This window comes from Amyelois transitella, chromosome 22, assembly GCF_032362555.1.
Source record: "Amyelois transitella isolate CPQ chromosome 22, ilAmyTran1.1, whole genome shotgun sequence".
Lineage (NCBI taxonomy): Eukaryota > Metazoa > Arthropoda > Insecta > Lepidoptera > Pyralidae > Amyelois > Amyelois transitella.
The window spans coordinates 3,480,841-3,500,871 of NC_083525.1; the positions used below are offsets into that span (position 1 = coordinate 3,480,841).

The 20,031-nt window shown below is 35.3% G+C and overlaps 3 protein-coding genes across 5 annotated transcripts; 2 read left to right on the forward strand and 1 right to left on the reverse strand.

The window, feature by feature from the left end:
* Positions 1–4: 4 nt before the first annotated feature.
* On the reverse strand, positions 5–12,122 carry LOC106134214 (cytosolic 10-formyltetrahydrofolate dehydrogenase). The gene is made up of 16 exons (XM_013334208.2): positions 11,968–12,122; positions 11,561–11,702; positions 11,236–11,333; positions 7,954–8,090; positions 6,180–6,331; positions 5,842–5,960; positions 5,178–5,444; positions 4,323–4,930; positions 4,016–4,204; positions 3,468–3,606; positions 2,816–2,978; positions 2,406–2,524; positions 1,822–2,019; positions 1,174–1,346; positions 759–958; positions 5–389 (listed from the first exon to the last, which is right to left on the reverse strand). Exons 1-16 carry the CDS (start codon positions 11,992–11,994, stop codon positions 334–336), a joined length of 2,787 nt encoding a protein of 928 aa, XP_013189662.2. The 5' UTR covers positions 11,995–12,122; the 3' UTR covers positions 5–333.
* Positions 12,123–14,036: 1,914 nt separating this feature from the next.
* Positions 14,037–15,724, forward strand: LOC106134133 (uncharacterized). Of its 3 annotated transcripts, none has more exons than XM_013334100.2 (3): positions 14,037–14,203; positions 15,033–15,273; positions 15,498–15,724. In XM_013334100.2, exons 2-3 carry the CDS (start codon positions 15,057–15,059, stop codon positions 15,635–15,637), a joined length of 357 nt encoding a protein of 118 aa, XP_013189554.2. In that variant the 5' UTR covers positions 14,037–14,203; positions 15,033–15,056; the 3' UTR covers positions 15,638–15,724. The 3 variants fall into 3 exon arrangements, with proteins under 3 accessions (XP_013189554.2, XP_060806805.1, XP_060806806.1); XM_060950822.1 differs by lacking the exon at positions 14,037–14,203 and adding an exon at positions 14,665–14,775; XM_060950823.1 differs by lacking the exon at positions 14,037–14,203 and adding an exon at positions 14,769–14,890.
* A 2,534-nt stretch (positions 15,725–18,258) lies between these two features.
* On the forward strand, positions 18,259–19,149 carry LOC132903205 (uncharacterized). The gene has a single exon (XM_060950846.1). It carries the CDS (start codon positions 18,259–18,261, stop codon positions 19,147–19,149), a length of 891 nt encoding a protein of 296 aa, XP_060806829.1.
* Positions 19,150–20,031: the final 882 nt, after the last annotated feature.

Sequence of the window (20,031 nt, forward strand, 5' to 3'; positions counted from 1 at the left end):
TGTATCAACAAAAAAATTATTTATATTTAACTTATTCTACATAAATTTATCACAAATAATGTTATTTACAATTTCAAGATCAGATCATTTTTGGTAGTATTGGCCTTAAGGTATTGAATGCATAAAAATAAGTATACCTTTCCAAAACTAAAATAGCATTAAACTTAAATTATACAAAGCAATTATCATATGAAACAGACAGCCTAAATGAGCATTTACAGAATAAAAGTATACACATTGATGTAAAGTCAATATTGAAACTAATGTTAGTATGAGGCATGATTGTAAGTAGGTATGTAAGTAAGGGTACTTATTTGTCACTAATTAATTTCATCAGTATTCTATAGTGATGCATTTTGTCTTGAGGTATTCGTTTAGTGCCTCTTGACCTGAAACAAAAAATAAAATTATTATGCTGTAATTACTTGCTATCCCCACTACTCCATTATTACGAGATCCATTGTGAATAGTTATAAAAAAATATTATAAATAATTCCACTATCGTACTAGTATCAACGAACCATACATTCCACCAAATGGTTTAACTCGATAATATTTGTCTAAAATGATTACAAATATTTAAAATAGCCAATTAAGTTTGTTACTTCTTCACCTTCGTCTTTTGTTAATTTCGCAAAGATCTAAAAATACTGAGCACATCACAGGATTACACGTCTAGTTTATTGTGAGACTTGATTTGTTGAGTGTCATTAACAAATACCAGTTACATTAAGCAAAATTGAGAAATATTAAATTACCTAAATCCTTTCCGAAGCCAGACTGCTTGAACCCGCCAAAAGGAGCGGCCACGTCGGTTTTGTTGTAGGTATTGACGAACACGGTGCCCGCCTCGATTCGTTCCGCGAACGTTAACGCTCTAGAAACGTCTTTTGTGAAAACGCCGCTAGCTAAGCCGTACTCAGTGTTGTTGGCGCGACGGATTACGTCCTCGATGTTTCTGGAATGGTATCATATTTATGAATATTTAACATTGAATAATACTTATATATAAGACAGAATAAAGGAGATCTTTGTATAAAAAAAAAATACTATTGGAGGATACTCCCGAACTTTCCCTCACTCATCCCTTAAAAATTGATTTCGGAGCTCTAAAAAGTTTGAATACCCATATAAATACAGATAATTAAATGACATTAGTTAAGCACAACTTACTTGCTACTAAACTTGCTTATAATCATGACGGGACCGAAAGACTCCTCCTTCGCGATGTACATGTCATCGGTGACGTCACAGAATATGGTCGGAGAGAAGAAGTACCCCGGACGGGGGACTCTGCCCCCGCCGTATAATAATGTGGCACCTTCTTTTACGCCGCGATCACAGTACTGAAAATCATTTAGGAATGTTAAATAGAATAAAAGTTGAAGTACTATTTTCTAAAATTATACCTGGACTACCGAGCGGAGCTCTGGCTCTGTTTTTGTCGTTAAATGGTCGACTATTTCAAAGTATTCTGTTTTTTAGTGTCTAGTAATAATAATAAAGAACAGAATAAAAGACGGCACTGACGTAAACAGCCCAAAAGACAAAAGTACAGTCTAGAGAATTGTGCATGTAGGTTTCTTGTTTTACTAAGAGAACAATTATCGAACTTCTTTCGAGAAGGGAAATTGACGCTATTTCCTTTTCACGCGGGCGCACTCTTGTTACCATAAATAATTAATGAATTGCAAGATTTAATAACTGAAAATTTAGAGCAACGCGGGCTTCCGACAGACAAACTACAAACAATAAAGCAGAAACTAAATAAAATCTTTAAAAAAGAGTGGAATATTATGTATTATGTAGATATATTCATACCTCAATAAGCTTGTCTAAATGCGCCTTATGATTTTGTGGGCCATGTGACGTTCCCCTGTTGAGTGGGTCTCCTATCGCGATTTTCTTGGTTTCCTCAATAACTCTCCTTATGAATTCGTCATGTATTCTCTCCTCTACAAACAATCGGCCGGCCGCGATGCAGTTCTCGCCTTTGTTGAAGAATACTGATGCCATTCCCTGTGTAATGATTAAAAGAAATGATATTAAAAATCTTTATGGCTTGATGATGCAAACGACATTCCACTAAAAATCAGCGTCATGACAATGTCATGGCTTAATTAGATTTTTATTTAATTTGTATTAAATTTTTTGCAAAAATTGATTTCATTTTATCAAACCAAAATAAAATTCTGACTCGATAGTTATACTTATTAATGTAAACGTGTGTTTCTTAAAGAATAGAAAGGCTTATAGCTAACATATCTAGCCCGTACCCGGGTTGTGACCGGAACGCGTTTCATCCGGAGTAGAAAAAAAAAACTTCGTAATATCTATGAATTCTATCAATCACAAGTATGCATAAAGTAGGTAAGTTACTAATAAATTATATTCATGATACGTACATTTCTGACTGCCTTGTCGAGATCGCAGTCCTCGAATATGACCAGCGGCGACTTTCCTCCCAGCTCTAACGACACTTTCTTCATGTTGGACTGCGCACACGACTTCATAATTGTTTGACCTGAAATAATAAATTGATACATAATTACCACATGCGCGCATGCTCTTACGATGAGGGATAACATTGTGAGGAGTTGCACATTCATGCACCTGGATGTGTAACCATAATCAAATATAAGGTAAGGTTCTCCTGCAAAGGTTGCGGAACTCAGATGAAACTCAAAGAGACGCTTCGTGTAAAAATCTGACTCACCCAATTAAGGATCCATGGTCAAGGGCTTACCCCGGGCTCCTCTCCAGAGTGGTGAGGATGTAACCGGGTCTAATGCCTAAAATAAAGAAAGAAACTTACCAACAGGAGTGCTCCCTGTGAATCCTAGTTTCCTGACGGCGGGGTGGTCGGCTAACGATTGTCCGCAAACGCTTCCGCTTCCTGGGACTATGTTGATGACTCCCGGGGGAAAGCCGGCCTTGGCTGATAGCTCGGCGAACTTCAGAGCCGTTAGGGGACATACCTGAGACAGATTCAATATAAATATGTAATATTCAATATATATATTTAAATATTAATCGGTTTCTAAGAAAAAATGTACAGTTTTCTCCCAAAAAAAAAACAGATCACATGTTCACATGATCACATGCGTTCAAAGTTGCGCTTACCATAAAAATATGTTAATAAGTATAAAGAAAAAATAAAAAGTTACTGGTCCTAACTGACTTCCTTGCGGTACTCCTTTAAATAAAATGATAACATTGTGTCAATATTTAGAACATCGCAGGGAAATCGATGAGGTGAATAAATTTCAATAAATCCCTTTCATTAGCTTAGTTTCTATGAAAGAAAAAGCAGCTACAATGTCGAAAGCTTTTTAAGCAACTTTTGCAAAATTTAACTAAGCTTCTTGTATGGATGGTAAACGAGTTGATTTATCCATCGATACAAAAGCATCCACTAAAAAAGATTTCTTAGGAAAAGATATGTTCTGGACAAAAGAACCACTTACAGCGGCAGGTTTCATAACGACGGTGTTGCCAGCTGCAAGACAAGCGGCCATCTTCCAGGACAGCATCATGAGAGGGTAGTTCCAGGGGGTGATGAGTGCGCACACGCCGATTGGCTCCTTCTTCGTTATGGTGAGGTTTCTATTAATAAGGGAATTTTTTATGTAGAGTAATACAAATACTGGCAGCTGGTGAAAAGATTAAAATTAGTAATTAAGTATTGTAATCTTTTAGTTCGCTGTACCGCTTTCCGACATTGTAAATAGATACATGGAACTGTTTCAGATAATTGGAAAAATTTTAGTTACGTTACAGGCCAGAAAATAAAAGTTAACATTTTCAGAAGATTTTATGAAAAAGTGAATTATTCAATGTTATTGATTGACTTTTTGCACACAACGAACAGCTTGGAACTGCTGGCAGAAGAGCTATATAGTTACATAAATTTTGTAGGAGTTTCTGTATTTCAGTACAGTAATTTTTGGAAACATTTTCACATTTAGGTCACAGATTGTAACTACTATAAAAAAATGTTTCCTTATTCATTTACCTGTTCGGTCTAGCATGATTTATAGGTATGCTGGTGCCTTGAATCTTGTCGCACCAGCCCGCGAAGTAGCGCCACGTCTCTATGGACATGCCGATGTGAGTTTTAAGCGCTAGTGTGTACACCGCGCCGGAGTCTATGGACTCTATGGTCGCTAGCTCTTCTTTGTGCTGCTCCATTAGGTCTGCTAACCTGTGGAAATTTAGTTATTGATTGTATCAATTTTTTATCCCTGTGTTACAAACTCAAGGGACATATTAAGGAAATGCAGGTTAAATGAGAAGTTTTGAAAACAATTTAATATAATTACCTGAACATAAGTGTTCCTCTCTCCCTCGCGCTGATTTTCGACCACTCTCCCTCTTCGAATGCCTTCTTTGCCGCCATCACAGCTCTATCTACATCACTGGCCGACGCACTCTGCACTTTACAAATTTCGCTTTCATCACTAGGATTTATCAAACTCATCACTTTCTCACTACCGTCCGAATTAACAAACTCCCCATTTATAAACAACTGCGTAGGGAATTTAATCTTCATTTTGTTTACATCTAATTCAACACCTTCGTAAGTTATTTCACTACTACCCGAACCACCTCTAGATTTCGTTACTGCCATTGTATAGAATTCTTCAAAAGTAGTATTCATGTAAATATCTTCGTTTTGTAGTTCTAAATTAGAAATATCTTTAACTTCTTCGACTAGTCTGACGACGTCCATACTTCCCGCGCCTGAGTTGAAGAAATCTGTGTCATCTTCAATGTCTATGCGAAGAATAGCTTTCCATATTTCCCGCACGTTTTCAACGAATACTTTTTCTTCGGCAGTTAGTTCTAGGGTGACTTTTTTCTCGCCAGCTTTGAAGAAGTTTTGAGCGTTTATCATTTTGCCGTTCACTTTTAGCCTTTGGATGTTGAGCTGCGAGGAAAAATATTTTTTTAGGAAAAAAGGAAAAATTAATTGTTAAGCTTATAATATAAATGATGTTTCAATTTTTTGTATACTTTGTTCATTGCGCGGTTAAGGCTGTTGAAAGTATAGAGGCTTTCAAATTCTTCATTGGAACTACTTCTTGCGCTAAGACCAATGAATTTGATTGTCTCACATTAACATTACGTAGGTATACTTATTTCGTATAAAAAGTTTTATATTAAAAATACATTACCTTAACGCCATCATTAGCAGTAATCATCAACCCAGCTTCATGCACCACCGCGGGTGCTTTCAATCCAGAAATCACCAATTTATCCCCTTTCGCCTCATACTCGCCCTCCCATAGGGTAGATCCGAAGAGTTTCAGCTCTATGGTATCTTCGCTGCCCTCTACGAAGCCGTCTTTAGTCTGTGGTTTGATAGTAGTAGTTGCCCCGGGGGAAGAATCGAGGCCCCTGATAAAATTGTGCAGTGCAACGCCGCCTTTCGACCAGTCGATCTGAAATGGATAGTTTTATTTTTAGAAATGGAAGATAATTTACGAATTTGTAACTAATGTATGTAAGTGATGCCTAAGAAGTTTTAAAAGTTTTATGACAAGTGGAGACAAGTACTTTTTCCTACCAGTTAGGGTTACCAGTTAAGAAGCGTGAATTTATGTTTTGAACATATGTATGAACAGTATTATTCTTTCGAGCGGTCAAATTCTTCTATACTATGAAGAATTAGTACTATACTATGAAGAATTTGACCGCCTGCAAAAATATGACCCCTGTGGATGAACTTCCATTTTACCATTGAGGGGTCAGGTTTTATTAGTAGGTTTTCGATGAGAGATGGAGGACACAAAGAAGGAGTTCAGTAGAATTCCGGTTAAGACTGTAATGCAGATTTACCTGGTGTGTCTCTGGTTTGAACAGCGCTGGGTCGTAGGTGGCTCCCTCTTCTGTTTGAACGATTTTTGGCGCCGTGCCGTTTGCAACCATGTTCACAGATTTAGCTAATGCCTTGATACCTAAAGGAAAATTAGTAAATTAACAAAAGCATCAATTTTTTTTATTTAATTTTGTAAACCTCTGATGCTAAAGGACTTTCTTAAAGCGATAAAAGTCCAAGCACGATACAATAAAAGTTGCGCGTAGAAGTTAGATGCAAGCTATTTCCAAACTGTTCAATTTTGAGGGAGGCTTATGTCCAGTGGCAGTAACTTCTAGCAGTAAGATGATAATCTTACCTTCGGGATAGAGATATTTGTTGTATAGCGTGTCCACAGTGTCGTCCATTGTGACCGGAAAGGTTTCCTGCAGCAGGATCGGCCCGGTGTCCAAGCCGTCGTCCGCCCAGAATATCGTCAGGCCACAAGTTGTGTCGCCTTCGATAAGCGTCCTATAACAACATGAGTCCCGTTTGATTTCCACGATCCATAAAGGATAAATCTCTTAATTATCAAGAGATATAAGCTGTTTTCTTGGTCCTCAACAAAAGCGAACTAGTTTTCAAGCAGGATGCATCTCTATCAGAGAAAAGTTGGTAGATTCATGTATAAAGTTGTATCAAGTAACGCCAAAGTTCCGGTCGGCCCGAATCAGGAGTTCACTTACGTGGGATACCTAAACTTGGATTAGATTGAAAACTTTTCCACCTGATTGGTATCACCTATTCAATTACCAAACAATTGGTAATGTAACCATATTAACCATTGCGCAAGGTTTACACCAGCGATGCATTTGATAAAAACGTGTTAATTGACCAAATTGTTTTGATATCTATTAGTTTGCGTCAACGTATGAAAAATTCGATTTACTTTGATAATTTGATGGTTGAATTGTCGGAACTTTCCGACGTCAACAGTTTACACAACTCACGGTTGATATTCGCATAGGCTATATCAATAAGAGGTATTTTTTATAAGAATTCGACCCCATGATAACTTGTGTCTCCCGATAAGCACCATACGTGCTGCGTCGATTCTACGCGCTATGGTCTCCATGATAACTTCGTGACTTTTGATAAGCTCACTTTGGTAATGAAGATTCTATAAACCAAGTATCTTATGGTCGCCTTGGAAAAGTACCAATAAGTATTCCATGATAACTTATGACACCATTGATAAGTTGGTTGTTTTGTCTTATTATCAATGTCATGGTGTAGGTTACGAGAAATCTCCTCTGAACTTAATAAAACTGGTTATTACTAGGACTATTCGAGGAGATTCTTTCAAATGCATAGGATTTTAATTTTTTGATAGAATGATATACATAAACATCAAAGTATCTACCTAAATATGTAAAACACCATTGAAAGGATATTTAATAACCATCTCTTTCTGCGGTGTCTTAGGAGACCACTTAGGAACTCACGAACGTAAGTTTACACACACATATCACGTCTTTATTCCTTATGGGGGTAGACAGAGCCAATAGTGCTCACTTATTCCTATGGCACTTAACTGCCATCTGACTATTGTCGCTTTATAGTTTACATGCTGTTATAAGCAGACCTTAATCTATAAACTTGACAGCTGAATATGCAAACGAGAAGACGTTACCTACGTTACATTGTAGACAACTTCAATGTAACGTAGGTACAACGACAAAGTAACACTGACAACTTACATAATCTCATTATTGCTAATGAAAAGCTTATGTAACCTATGGGTGACAATCAGCCCGATATCAAATTAATGGCGTTTTATTTCTTCGCCATTGTACTGCGTAAGTAATTATTATAACTCTGTGATAATAAGTTATAATAATTAAATACTTTTTCTTTTACGATATCGGATAAAATTTAAAATTATATTTTATTACTATGGGACATTTCAATATCATTTAATAATTGTAATATTTTTTGGTTTCACAACATTGACGATGATTACCGCCACTTCCAAAGCGTTGGTGCAGAAGAAGCGGTTACAAACTACACTGCAGCATTTTCTTCAACAACGTCAACTTCACAATTATGTTACTTATTTATTACTTAAAAAAGTTAATTAAATAAAATCTTACCAGTTAATAGATGAAGCTCCTCTATGCCTAGGCAGTATGCTGGGGTGGTAGCAAATACTCTCGAATTTCGGGTAAGTGATCACCTCCATGGGTATGAATTGGGTGCAGAATGGTAAGATGTTGATGTCCGCATTTACCTGGAATCAAGATTAAAACATTTACACAAATTCGATAAGGCCGTTTAAAGTTAGTAGCCGTAAAAAGTACCTATGATACTCAAGTTCCAATTCTACTGTTTCCATGTACCAATCGCTCTTTTCTGATTTTTACGCGTTAGTTTGACCGATGATTTTATGGTGATGGACAATATCGTAAGAAAACCCGCTCAGGCAACTGGATCCAGTCCGGGATAAAAAGAAACATGCTTTTCCAGTATCATCTACTCCTAAGTAGGTATGAATATGCGAAAATTTAAGGAGATTCGTTGTGAAAAGCATGTAGGTTCAATCCTATGGTGTCAAGCAGGCCCCTCTTCCCCACTGGGCACTATGGGCACGTGCCCAGGGCCCCGCGATCGAATGGGGCCCCCTAGTTCCTGCCAGATTACAGAAAAACATTAATTTTGAAAAATCTGTTAATAGTGACTTACTACAATACCTACGCTTATTCGCTTTAGTTTGCTGCATGCACATAGCTGTACCTTGTACAACACAGCTTGAACTTTTTGAAAGATGGTTCAGAGATGCGAAACAGAAAATATCTATTGGTATAAATAATTATGTTAGCTAAATATGTGGCTGTATGTATGTGTGAAACTATTCAAAATAAATTAATTCATTCATCAAACAATTTTATTGCACTAGACATAAAAACATTGGGTAGGTAAAAGACCATTGTTTTCAGTTAAGACTTTCAGAAAATGCTTGAGTGTTTAACAGGCACTTTTGTGTTGTGTGTCTATTCTTAAGATTAATAACAATTTTTAAAGTTATTGAAATAAAATATTGTTCGTCGTTGCAAAGTCACATCGATTTCAGATTTGATATCCGTAAAAAGATCAAATTATTAAATGCAACTATAAACAGGATATAAGTACTCCACTCTTGCTCAAAAATGAGGTTTTCCGATATTAGTATAATTTAGTTAATTTAAATACCTATATGTAGGTATAAGAATACAATTAAAACAATACAATTTGATACGGTGTGGTTTATGTTATGGTTATGGTCTTATAGAAACTTATTTGGACGTCATAACTACGAAACGAATAAAAAATTAATTAAGAAGTACAATGCTTCAGGAGAGATTAACTAGTTTGTCGCTGATGTCCATAGAATGTGATATCCTCAATTCCATAGATTTTGAAGAAGTGATTAACGATTTTGCTCATCTTAAATCTAGAAAGAACCTTTGCAATCAACATAGAATGAATCTAAGGATATAAATCCTTAGCGAAGCTAAGCTAAGCGATTTACTTTTGTAAATAATTTTTTATATTTCCTTATATTTTATAGTTAGTAACTAAATAAAAATAAATTAGATCCTACTTTGTCTACTTTCTTTATCTACATATTATAACTAAATAGTGTTTTCTCAAAGTCATGGGGGCCCCATGATCCTGTGCTGATCATGTGCCCAGGGCCTCAAATAGTTTAAAGACGGCCCTGGTGTCAAGCGAGAAGTGGTTAAACATTACTAATTTTAGTTTTCATAATATTGATCGGGATTATCTGGACTTCTAGTTAACACGTGCCGAACATATGACATTTATGTTTATGTTAAAGTCACTAACATGAGATAATAAATAATAACAACAATCAGACTGGAACATAAAAATACGGTATCTACGAATAAACTCAATTATACGAACCACACGGGTATAATCCAAATTATCAAATAAAAACACTGCTTGCGTGCATAAACATTGTTTTAATTGAGGTTTTAATAAACTACGTGGACCTTCGTTTCTCCGTGCAGGTCGAAGATATCACGAAATTAAATGCAACTTAAACTTTGATACATCATGGGTGCATTTTCATAGGCTCGATTGACTAAAAATCTACAAATTTAAGGTGTTATTCCATGGCGTATGTAAGGACGGTCTAGTTTGAGGAGGGTTCTATGGTACTCTCCTTAGAACTGTAAAGAGTATTGTATGAAACTCCTTAGTCGAGTTAGGTGCCGGTGGTGAATATGATTTTATTACAGGTCTTAGCTATAGAAGACTAGATAATCTAAAAATATATCTACGGATATAATCGGGCGAATACTAAAAGCCATTATCCTTTTTCAGGTAATAGGTAGGTACCTACTGCAAGTTAAAATTTATTAAAGCAATTTGGATTAACTGGCCTGTGTATGTGGCTGCCCTAGTAACATACAATTAAAGAGACGTATTTATTTATATTAACTAGCCTTAATCACAACATGTCGATAACTGTCTGGTATTAACTGGTTCTAGTCTAGCTATTTCCGTTCTAAGGTTGGGTTATTCGTCTACACAGGATACAGGCGTGAGCAAAAACAGCCCCGCATATTTCAAGATTGAGTATTGCATTTGGTATATCGATAAAGGAGCTGATTCCATAATCAGGTATTTGGATTTCTTCTGTGGGTCGTTCTACTGTTACTCAAATTAAAAAAATAAACGGGCTATATTTACGCCATCAAGGGCTCTATATACACCATCCTAGAGACAAGCGAAATTGTAGCAGCAAAGAACGCATACGATAAGACCCTACTATTTAGATTAGAAAGACTTCGATTTACTCGTTATACATATATAGTTTCATAGTTACTCGAAAAAAGAAGTTGGATTTCGAAATTTTGTTACCAGCCAGTTCTAAATATACTTAAAATAGGCCATCTGTTATCGGAAGTACGATTTTGATGAGGTTGGCATCTTTGGTATAGAATTGATAAGAGAGGTCACGGGTGCAGCAGAGTGTTTTGCTTGGCGCACTGCACGATATCCTAACACGATGTAGTGGCGTGGTACACAAGACTTATCCATATGGGTCATTAAAGTGAGGCTAATAGCCGAAACTATCTGCTAGGGAAAGATACTTGTATGTTAATCAAAGATTGTTTGGAAATACATACAAATATACGAAAACGCCTTGGGGATAATCCGAAGATGGGACAGATATAAACAAATAACTAGATTGAAGAGCCTGTCTCTCATATTATAGTAACGTAGAAGATACTATAAGGAAAATAAAATCTTAGATAACCAGTTAAATACATACTTTCATATTATCACATACATATCTCTTACAGGGTAGACAGAGCCAACAGTTCTGAAAAAACTCACCAGTTAAAAATAATTTGAAAAGTACTTACAGATTTGTATTGTTCAAACACTTCTGGAATAACTTTTCCCTTAACTCTCCATGTTTTGTACTTGTACACTGGTTTGCCGTTCTGTGCAGCAATTGTGGCTGAAAAGAATAATAATATAAATACTCTGGAACTCAGGAATAAATAAATATTTTTATTTAAATTTTTATTCAATTAAAACAGTAATAGCCAAAACTTTTAGAAGTATTATAGATAAAGTTGAAATCTAGTACTACACAAAGGAGCGTAGCCCACCAAAATAATGTAGTTTACAAAAAATAAAATAATAATATAATAGCATTTTCAATAAATTCCTTAAATGTCTTACCTAGTGGGTCCTCTCGGTTTCCTTTGTCCTGAACAGTGAACACACCGACCACTTCATGACCATCCCGTTCAAGCAGTTTAAAAACTTCCGCAGCAAATGTGCTTTGACCAATGATGGCTACTCGCAGAGACTTTTTTGGAGCCTAAAATAAAGAAAATATATTTTTAGTAGTGTAGAGTAGGTAAGGTGGAAAAGCAAAATATAAATATAATCCAAATAATATGCAAGTATTAATAAAATAAAATAATGTTTGTTTTGATTATTATCAGTAGGTATAATAACAGTTAATAATTATAGCAGCAAACTTAGAACTTTATTATTTTTCTTATATCAAAAAAATCAAGGTATACTTAGTAGTATTATTTAAAAAAAGTAGGGAATGTTTTTGAATTATCAAAAATAGTTACCTCATCCGTGAGTGAGACTGGAGGCATATTAAATTAAAATAAATTCACCAAAATAAACAAATACACCAGTAGAGGAAACCCTACCGATAACTCTACCGTAATTCGACTAACTCGAGCACAGCTAGGCGCTCCTTTTTAATGGAGATTGCCGACATCAGCCTTGACATAACTTATCACATATTACGTGATAATTAGAAGCTTATGCCGATTTTATATAAATAAATCTTAAATTCAAAGAATGATTTGGGAGAAAAGAAAGAATAAGTTTAAGACGTAGTAAATAAATAAGTATGAAGAAAAAAGAACTCCCGCCTTTTTTTCAGAAACAGCTGGTAATGCAGCCGGCTCTTTATGACATTGACGTCAGTAACCTGGCAGGCTATGGCATACCTGGCAAAGGTGTTTTCCTTAGAGTATCCACTTAATTATAAATGTGTTTTTACATTATAATTACGTTTTTATGTATTTGGCATACATTTGATACTTCTCCAAATGAGAAGTATAGGCGTAAAAAAGCTCTACTTATTTTTTCAATTACAGTACATACTCCAAAAAATTTGCATTTATCTTCTTCTTTCAAGTTCGTCGCTATTAAATGAATGGAAACCGAGGAGGACCTACCTATTTTATTATAATCAAAGGATGGTAAAGAAAAAAGTAGTCAATATATTGTGTACCAGTGTTTTTTTATTTTATACATCAAATAGAATACAAATGTCAAACATTTCATTCATATTTCTTCTTCTATTCCCACAATCATTTTATTTGTATTTAAGTGATAATTATTTATTCTAATTGGTTAAAAAATGTCCTTGATGGAGCAGTCTGCATATTTCTGACATATTGGGCAGAAATTTAAAAAGGCACACATATAGATCCTTAAAAAAAATTACACTTTATAAATTACGAGTACTTAACTCAAAAAATAATACAATTTTTTGTCCATACCAAAGAAATTTTTGTCCATACCATACCTGATGTTTCAATTAGGTATTTGATCTTTTGGGCCCTGGGCATCTTTCCAGGTACCACAATATAATATGATTCCCTTATTGAAAGATAGCCTAATTTTAACAATGTAAGTTGGAAAAAAAGTACCGTTATATCTAAAAAATAAATTTAATTTCCTAACATTCCATTGTTAAGTTGTTGCGACATATTTTCTCGTATATTTTCGTAAGTTTATCTCTTACGGTATTATTTAATCATCTGCTTAAACTAAAGATAATTTCCAAACCGGTTAAAAGCAGATATGAAATTGTTTACGCACGAGGTTAACAAAACATTATGTGCTTGGTGGTGTGACTTATGTATGTACAAAACGTCCACTGTACAAACCTTGTACAGTGGGTTACAAAGAATAGAATACCGTTTTGAATACGCGATTTCCATTTTCTCTTCTAGATTTATGAAGCCTGGATTTATGAAAAAGAATTATTTACGGTTTATATTTAGGTAGGTACTTAGGTAAAACGTTAACTTAAAAAAGAGACTACCTTATGGCTCTGTCTATGCTGTAAGGCATATAACGTGATAAATGTGTCTGTGTTGAGTTAAGCACAAAGAACATTTTGGCGCCAATTTTTGTTCAAATAAAGTAAATATTATCAAATAAATATGTTCTCTTACAAATATATGAAGGTATATAAACATCCAACGGGAATCAGAATAAGTCCTTTTTCTATCATGGCACACTACCAAAGCGCCAAACAAGCCGTTTGGTTGTCTATTGATTATCTACTTCTGAGTCGTACACTCCTGATGGGGTGGTTAATATTGTAATACTAAACCTATTATCAATTATACGACAAGGAAAAAGAAAAATGCATGCCATTGCCTGTGCTTCAAAACGTGTCGAAACGCACCTCGCTCCTTTGGGGTCGGTAAAGAATATTCCTTGAAAGTAATAACAAGTCATATTGACGGGCTGATAACAGGGGGTACCCGTTGGAAACCGGTAAAATCCGGTTGAGAATGAATTCGTATTTGTGCTTGCTCTAGTATCGTGACTCTCTTGACCCAAGATAAGACTGATATGTATTTATTGTTTACTGGACAATTATATTGAATTCAAGTACGTATTCGGTTTATTTTTAAGCAATTTATGTTTCTTTTGTTATGTTACTGTGAGAGCCTAGCAACAAGTCTCATATTGTTGCTTCAAGATTGAATACCGGGACTGGGGCCCAAATGAGAGTAGAGGTAGAAAAACGAGGGCTATGTGATATACATAAGAGTAAGTGTTCCTATATGTATAGACCATATACATACTCTACTGCATAAACCCTTACTGTAATACCTATGGTATTATACCCCTATGGCCCTATACTACTAGGGTAAAACCCATTGCACAGACCTAGTTTTGCTAAATCTAAGAATGTTTGATTTGCGAGAGACTATGCAATCTTGCATAGTTACTGCACCTGCATTTGTAATCACATGACTATCAAAACTTGGTACTTCAGGATCACGGACCATTCGGACTCAAAGATGGGTTAAAAAAGAACCTCTTGCTCAGGAAGATATCACACTTGACCGACGCGGATAATTTTTCAAGAGAATCATAATTTGGTTTCGTGTGACTGTATTGTACCTATGTAAACAGTATTGTCGTGCTTTGATTCGTGTTCAGAAACGAAATACCCTGTACTTTCTGATTGTATTACATTCACTCCTCATTTTGACAGTGGACATCCACGAGTTTAGAGGTTCCATTTTCAATTTTATTTCTTTCTTTTTCTTTTAAATAATTGTGATGTGATGGCCAGTATTTTACCTGTTTTTGTAATTTTCGTATCACTTTTCGAGGTATCTACGACGTATAACATGACTTTATCTATACCTATATGGTGTAAATTGGGATGGGGAGCATGCACTCTCAATTTTAATATCAAGTTTTTAGTCTTCAGATAATTTTAATGTGGTACGTGTGATTTTTATGTGGATAACCAAAGAATTAATTGCACAAATTTTAAATGCTGATTTTCGACGCAACCACGGCTTTATAGGAACTTATTATATTTACAATAAATAATAAAGTACCTATTATCAATTTATTGTTTAAGAATACCATCACAACCACCAAAAAAATGGACATAAAAGAAATACCTCTCACGAAATCGTTGGCGATATCAACGAATTTCACTAACGGGAAGCGAAAAGACGACCATCTTGACCGAAACTTTATGGAACTGTACCAGGAGATGATGAAAATGACCAGGGTTGTTGATGAAACATTAGGATCTGAGGAAGAGAAGAGACTGAAAAGAATTATTGGAGAAGACAACGTTATGATGATCAAAGAAGGTAGCAATAGGTCATTCAATACTTAGATCATAAGAGAGTGTCGCTTTTAAGCGTCGGTGACGCGTCCGACACGGGAAAAGGGGAAAAGATGGAGTGGTCTTGTTCTGAAATACCACCAACATTTAAGGAACGTAAAATTTCTTTGTCCTTATCTTATTTGTCCATTCCGTAAGGGAAAAAGTCCTGATTATTCATAAATTAAAGTGTGTGTGCTTTATGTTCAGGTGGTCTGGCAAGACGCCGTGGGTTGTTGTTACGCTCCACGTCACAGCAGAGACGTCATCAGAACAGGGCTCTGCGGAGAGAGAAACTCAATGGACAAAGCTTGAGGAACCACCTCCAGCATATTAAGAAAACTGCTTAGAAGCAAAGAAAAAATATAATAAGACTTGTTGCCGTGTAACCAGCACATAGGAATGGGATTAACGAAGTAACTTCTATGATTTTTTTATAGGTGTAATTTTTTTTCTGAAATATTGTCAATACATTTAGTGAGAAACGTTTAATTTTTTACAATGAAAAAAAAGCAGTAATCAACGTAATTTATAATAAAGTTAAATGTCTTCACCAATTGTTTCTCCCATTCTCACTCATCACTCCGCATTTGCTGATAAATCAGCGTAGGCGCTGTCTGTCGCTTATCATCATAAATTAAGCATAAAAACTTAGATTACATTTAAACAATATTCTATGTAATGTTATGTTGAAAAAAAGTTTTATGTCTGTATTATTTTTATATAGTAGTATTTTCTATAGACAAAAATATTGCATACCTGAAGGGTACCTACTGTTAAATGTATTTCCATCTGCATGTCTGCACAGTTAGAATGCAATATATATTTTGTGTTTGAGTTTTAAGTTTGAAAAGTAAGTTATAAAAAACTTATAGTTTTAAAGCTAATATATAACATATTTCTGCCAAAATTGTTTAGGTACGCCCGTAATAACTACGAACCCTTTTGGGTATTGCGATTATAAAATAAATATGAACCGGCAGACGGATTTATATTACTTGTAAGACGATATAAGTAATTATTCACATTGATTAAATTTTGGTATAATTGTTTTTGTTAAGTTCACCAATAATAAATCAACCTAAATAAATAAAATAATTAGAGAGAGGAGAGGTAAGATAAGACATTACCTTGACAACTATGGTGAATAATCCCGCAGGAGCACTCCATCTCTTCTCCGTTGAGGCGATATCGCGAAAGGTGAATATACGAAGAAATAAACATTTCACATTGGGAGATAGGATTCGTCTGCACTGTGGTCTTAAGGGACAAACACATAGAGGTTGATGCAGTTGTTGTATTTGTAAACCTACTAATGTTTATACATACATACCTTGGGGGGTAGACATAGCCAACAGTCTCAGAAAGACTGCTATGCCCCGATCAGCTGTTTGGCTTAATCATAGAATAAAGAATCAAATAGTGACAGGTTGCTAGCCCACCGCCTTAACTAAGAATCCCATATTTATAAGCCTATTAGCCTATAAGCCTTAGTCGCCTTTTACGGCATCTATGGGAATGGGATGGAGTGTTCCTATTATTAAAAAAAGGGTCTTATACATTAAGCCTTATACAATTTCGTAAGACTGGTGACCGCACTAGGATATTACCTATATTTCATGAAAGGCACTTATTTTTGTTTCACGGGTTCCCCTATTAAACTAGTGTTTTTAGACCTTCACTACATACATTACCGACATACGTAAGCAAAAATCCCATTACAAAAGTATTAACTACAAAGGTAAGATAAGTTGTAGGTTCAGTAACCGTCAAGTCATTGTTAAAATGATAACAAAATGCATAAAATTAGAAGAAAATGAGTTTATGGTTTAAATGAAGAGGTACAAAGTAAATAAATAGGTAGGTAGGTATTCTTAAAACATTTTTCTCGTGACATTATGCACTGTTGGTTTTTTACTACTTTTAAATTAAGTATTTGCTTGCTTATTTGTCTTTGGTACTTCTAGGCACAAAAATTGGTTATAAAAAAAATGAGTTAAAAGATAATAATCGGCACAAATATCTTTGTAATGGTTTTAATAAAACAGTCATGACCAACTTTATATTCTTAAATACAAGCGCCCCGGCTTAGCACTTTATAGCATGTACGAGTAGGTACATACAAACTTTACTCTTGTATTACTCTATATATAAAAAATACTGCATCAAAATCCGTTGTGTAGTTTTAGAGATCTAACCATACATACCTACAGACTTAGGGACAGACGTAGGAAGCGACTTTGCTTTATACTACTTATGTGATAAAAAAAGGAACCTGGGGCACTGCCTGTTGGAGAAATATTGTTGAGTGGAGACGTGGTTGTCACGGCTCTCAGAATAAGGAAGAAGACAAACATATGATTTACATCTTTACTAATTTATTAGGATATTAGTCTACTACACTTTGATCTAGAAAACAGCGTTCATTAACCCACATTCTAAACTCAATAGTGTAGGGGAAGGGGGCCCAAAGCGGGTACATGGTCCAAAGCAGGTCAGCGCGATTGTCAATATGTTCAATGAATTATAGCAAAAGCAAAAGTGTGCGGGAACACCCGAACAAATCCCAACAAGCGTCAGTTTGGCCGAGGCGCCGGAGTCGCGTAGTTTTTGTGGGAGTGACAAAAGTTGTTTTTCGGAGATTTTGTTAAAAAATATCAAGGTATGTGAACTCGAATTATTCTATTGTGGCTTGAATAGTCTTTTTGTAAGTTTGCATGTGTTTTTGTTCATGAATTTAGCTTTGAATTCCTAATAAACTGTTTCATTATCGATTAAGGCTTTCAGGTTATGTTGTCGAACATTTAAAACGTGTTTTTAGGCAAAGAGGGTAGGGGTAAAACGGGTACCTGATTTGCCCCTACCCGTTTTGCCCTATATTTAATAATATAAATTATTACTTTTATTTCCTTTCCAGATGGTTCAGAAATACAAAAGAAAAACTCAACAGGCATCGTGGGATGTTACAACCATGAAGCTAGCAATGGAAGAGGCAGGAAAAACATCAGTCAGGAATGCTGCTAAAAGATATGGTATTAATTTGTCAACACTACAAAGACATATTAAAAAAGGTTCTGCGGAAAAAAGTCTTGGCCGATTTCGTTGCGTTTTTACAGAAGAACAAGAAACAGAATCAATTGAATATTTATTTCACATGGACAACTTGTTTTATGGCCTGAACAAACAAGAATTTTGCCGTCTGGCTTTCGAGTATGCAACAGCCAATAATATACCTCATCCATTCAAACAAAATACTGCAGATGATTGGTACAAAAGTTTTAGAATCAGACATCCTGAAGTTACATTGAGACAACCCGAACCGACCTCAGTAGCTCGTGCCCGAGGATTTAATAGGCCACAGGTGGAAAGATTCTTCAATCTCCTAGAAGAGCAGATTGACAAACACAAAGTAGATGCTACGAGAATTTATAATGTTGACGAAACGGGCATCCAAACAACCAGCAACAAGCCTCCAAAAGTTCTCTCAAAAACAGGCAAAAAGCAAGTAGGAGTCATATCTAGTGTCGAAAGAGGAAAATTGACAACAATCGTATGCTGTTGCAATGCAGCTGGCGGTTTTATACCACCGTTTATGATATTTGGACGAAAACGCATGCAGGAACGACTGTTGGATGGATCACCACTAGGCACTGAAGCCGTTTGTACTGATAATGGATGGATTTCTGGTCCAACTTTCTTGGATTGGCTGCGACATTTCGTGGCAATGACAAGACCAACTCAAGAAAAGAAAGTTATTCTTATATTGGACAATCATTCCTCACACAAATATTTGCCAGCTCTGGATTATGCTTCAAAAAACCACGTGATCTTCATTTCATTGTCAGGTATGCGCACGATATGAGTTACCTTTTTGATTTGCTGCCAAAGTTTCCTAGAATAAGATATTATTTTCGCATACTCGCTTTGCCCAGACAGCATACCTGCTTTGGGCACTGCCTACGGGCAAAGCGGGTAAAACTATACATTCACTTGATTTTGATATAACTTGAAAAATACTTATAAGTGCATACTTTTTGTTTTTATAAATTAAGTTTAATAAATACTTTTCGTAAATGTTTAATTAAAAGGAACCTAATAGTTAAAATTGCATTTTTATTATATAGTTTACTTTAAGTGACCTGCTTTGGGCCCTTCTCCCCTAGGTAGTTATGTATTAGTCAATGTTTTGCTTCTTATCAGTTACACATCCAGATTAATACGTCATTACAACTTAAAATATTGATTAATTACAAATTTAATTACTCGATCCGGTAGCCAGTATTTCAAATAGCTTATCGAAATTTTGATCGTAAGAGAAAAATCAGTAAAAGAAGAGATTTTAAAGAAAATCTGCGGGACACACAGGATTAGTGTAAATGCAATACTACAACACTGATCACGCGATAAGCCCTCGAAATAAAGCACTGAAAATGTTTTATCTTAATTGTTATTTGTTATCAGCGTCGGATATATATTATTATTTTAAAACAAGAATGCTTTCTTTTTAAATCTCAAAATGGTTGTCTTGGCATCTTGTAGAAAGTTTTCCGAAAAGCTTATCGGTGAAGGTTGCAACTGTTTATCGTTAAAAACACGGGAGATAATATAGGAAATGTGCAGGAACAGAATTCGGGATTATTTGATAAAGATATAGGTGTCAATATAATTTCTTGTGACGATAACGGCGTGTTTTGCTTGATTGTTGCCGTTTGATAAGCTTATCAGTACAGAATCCGCCTGATCG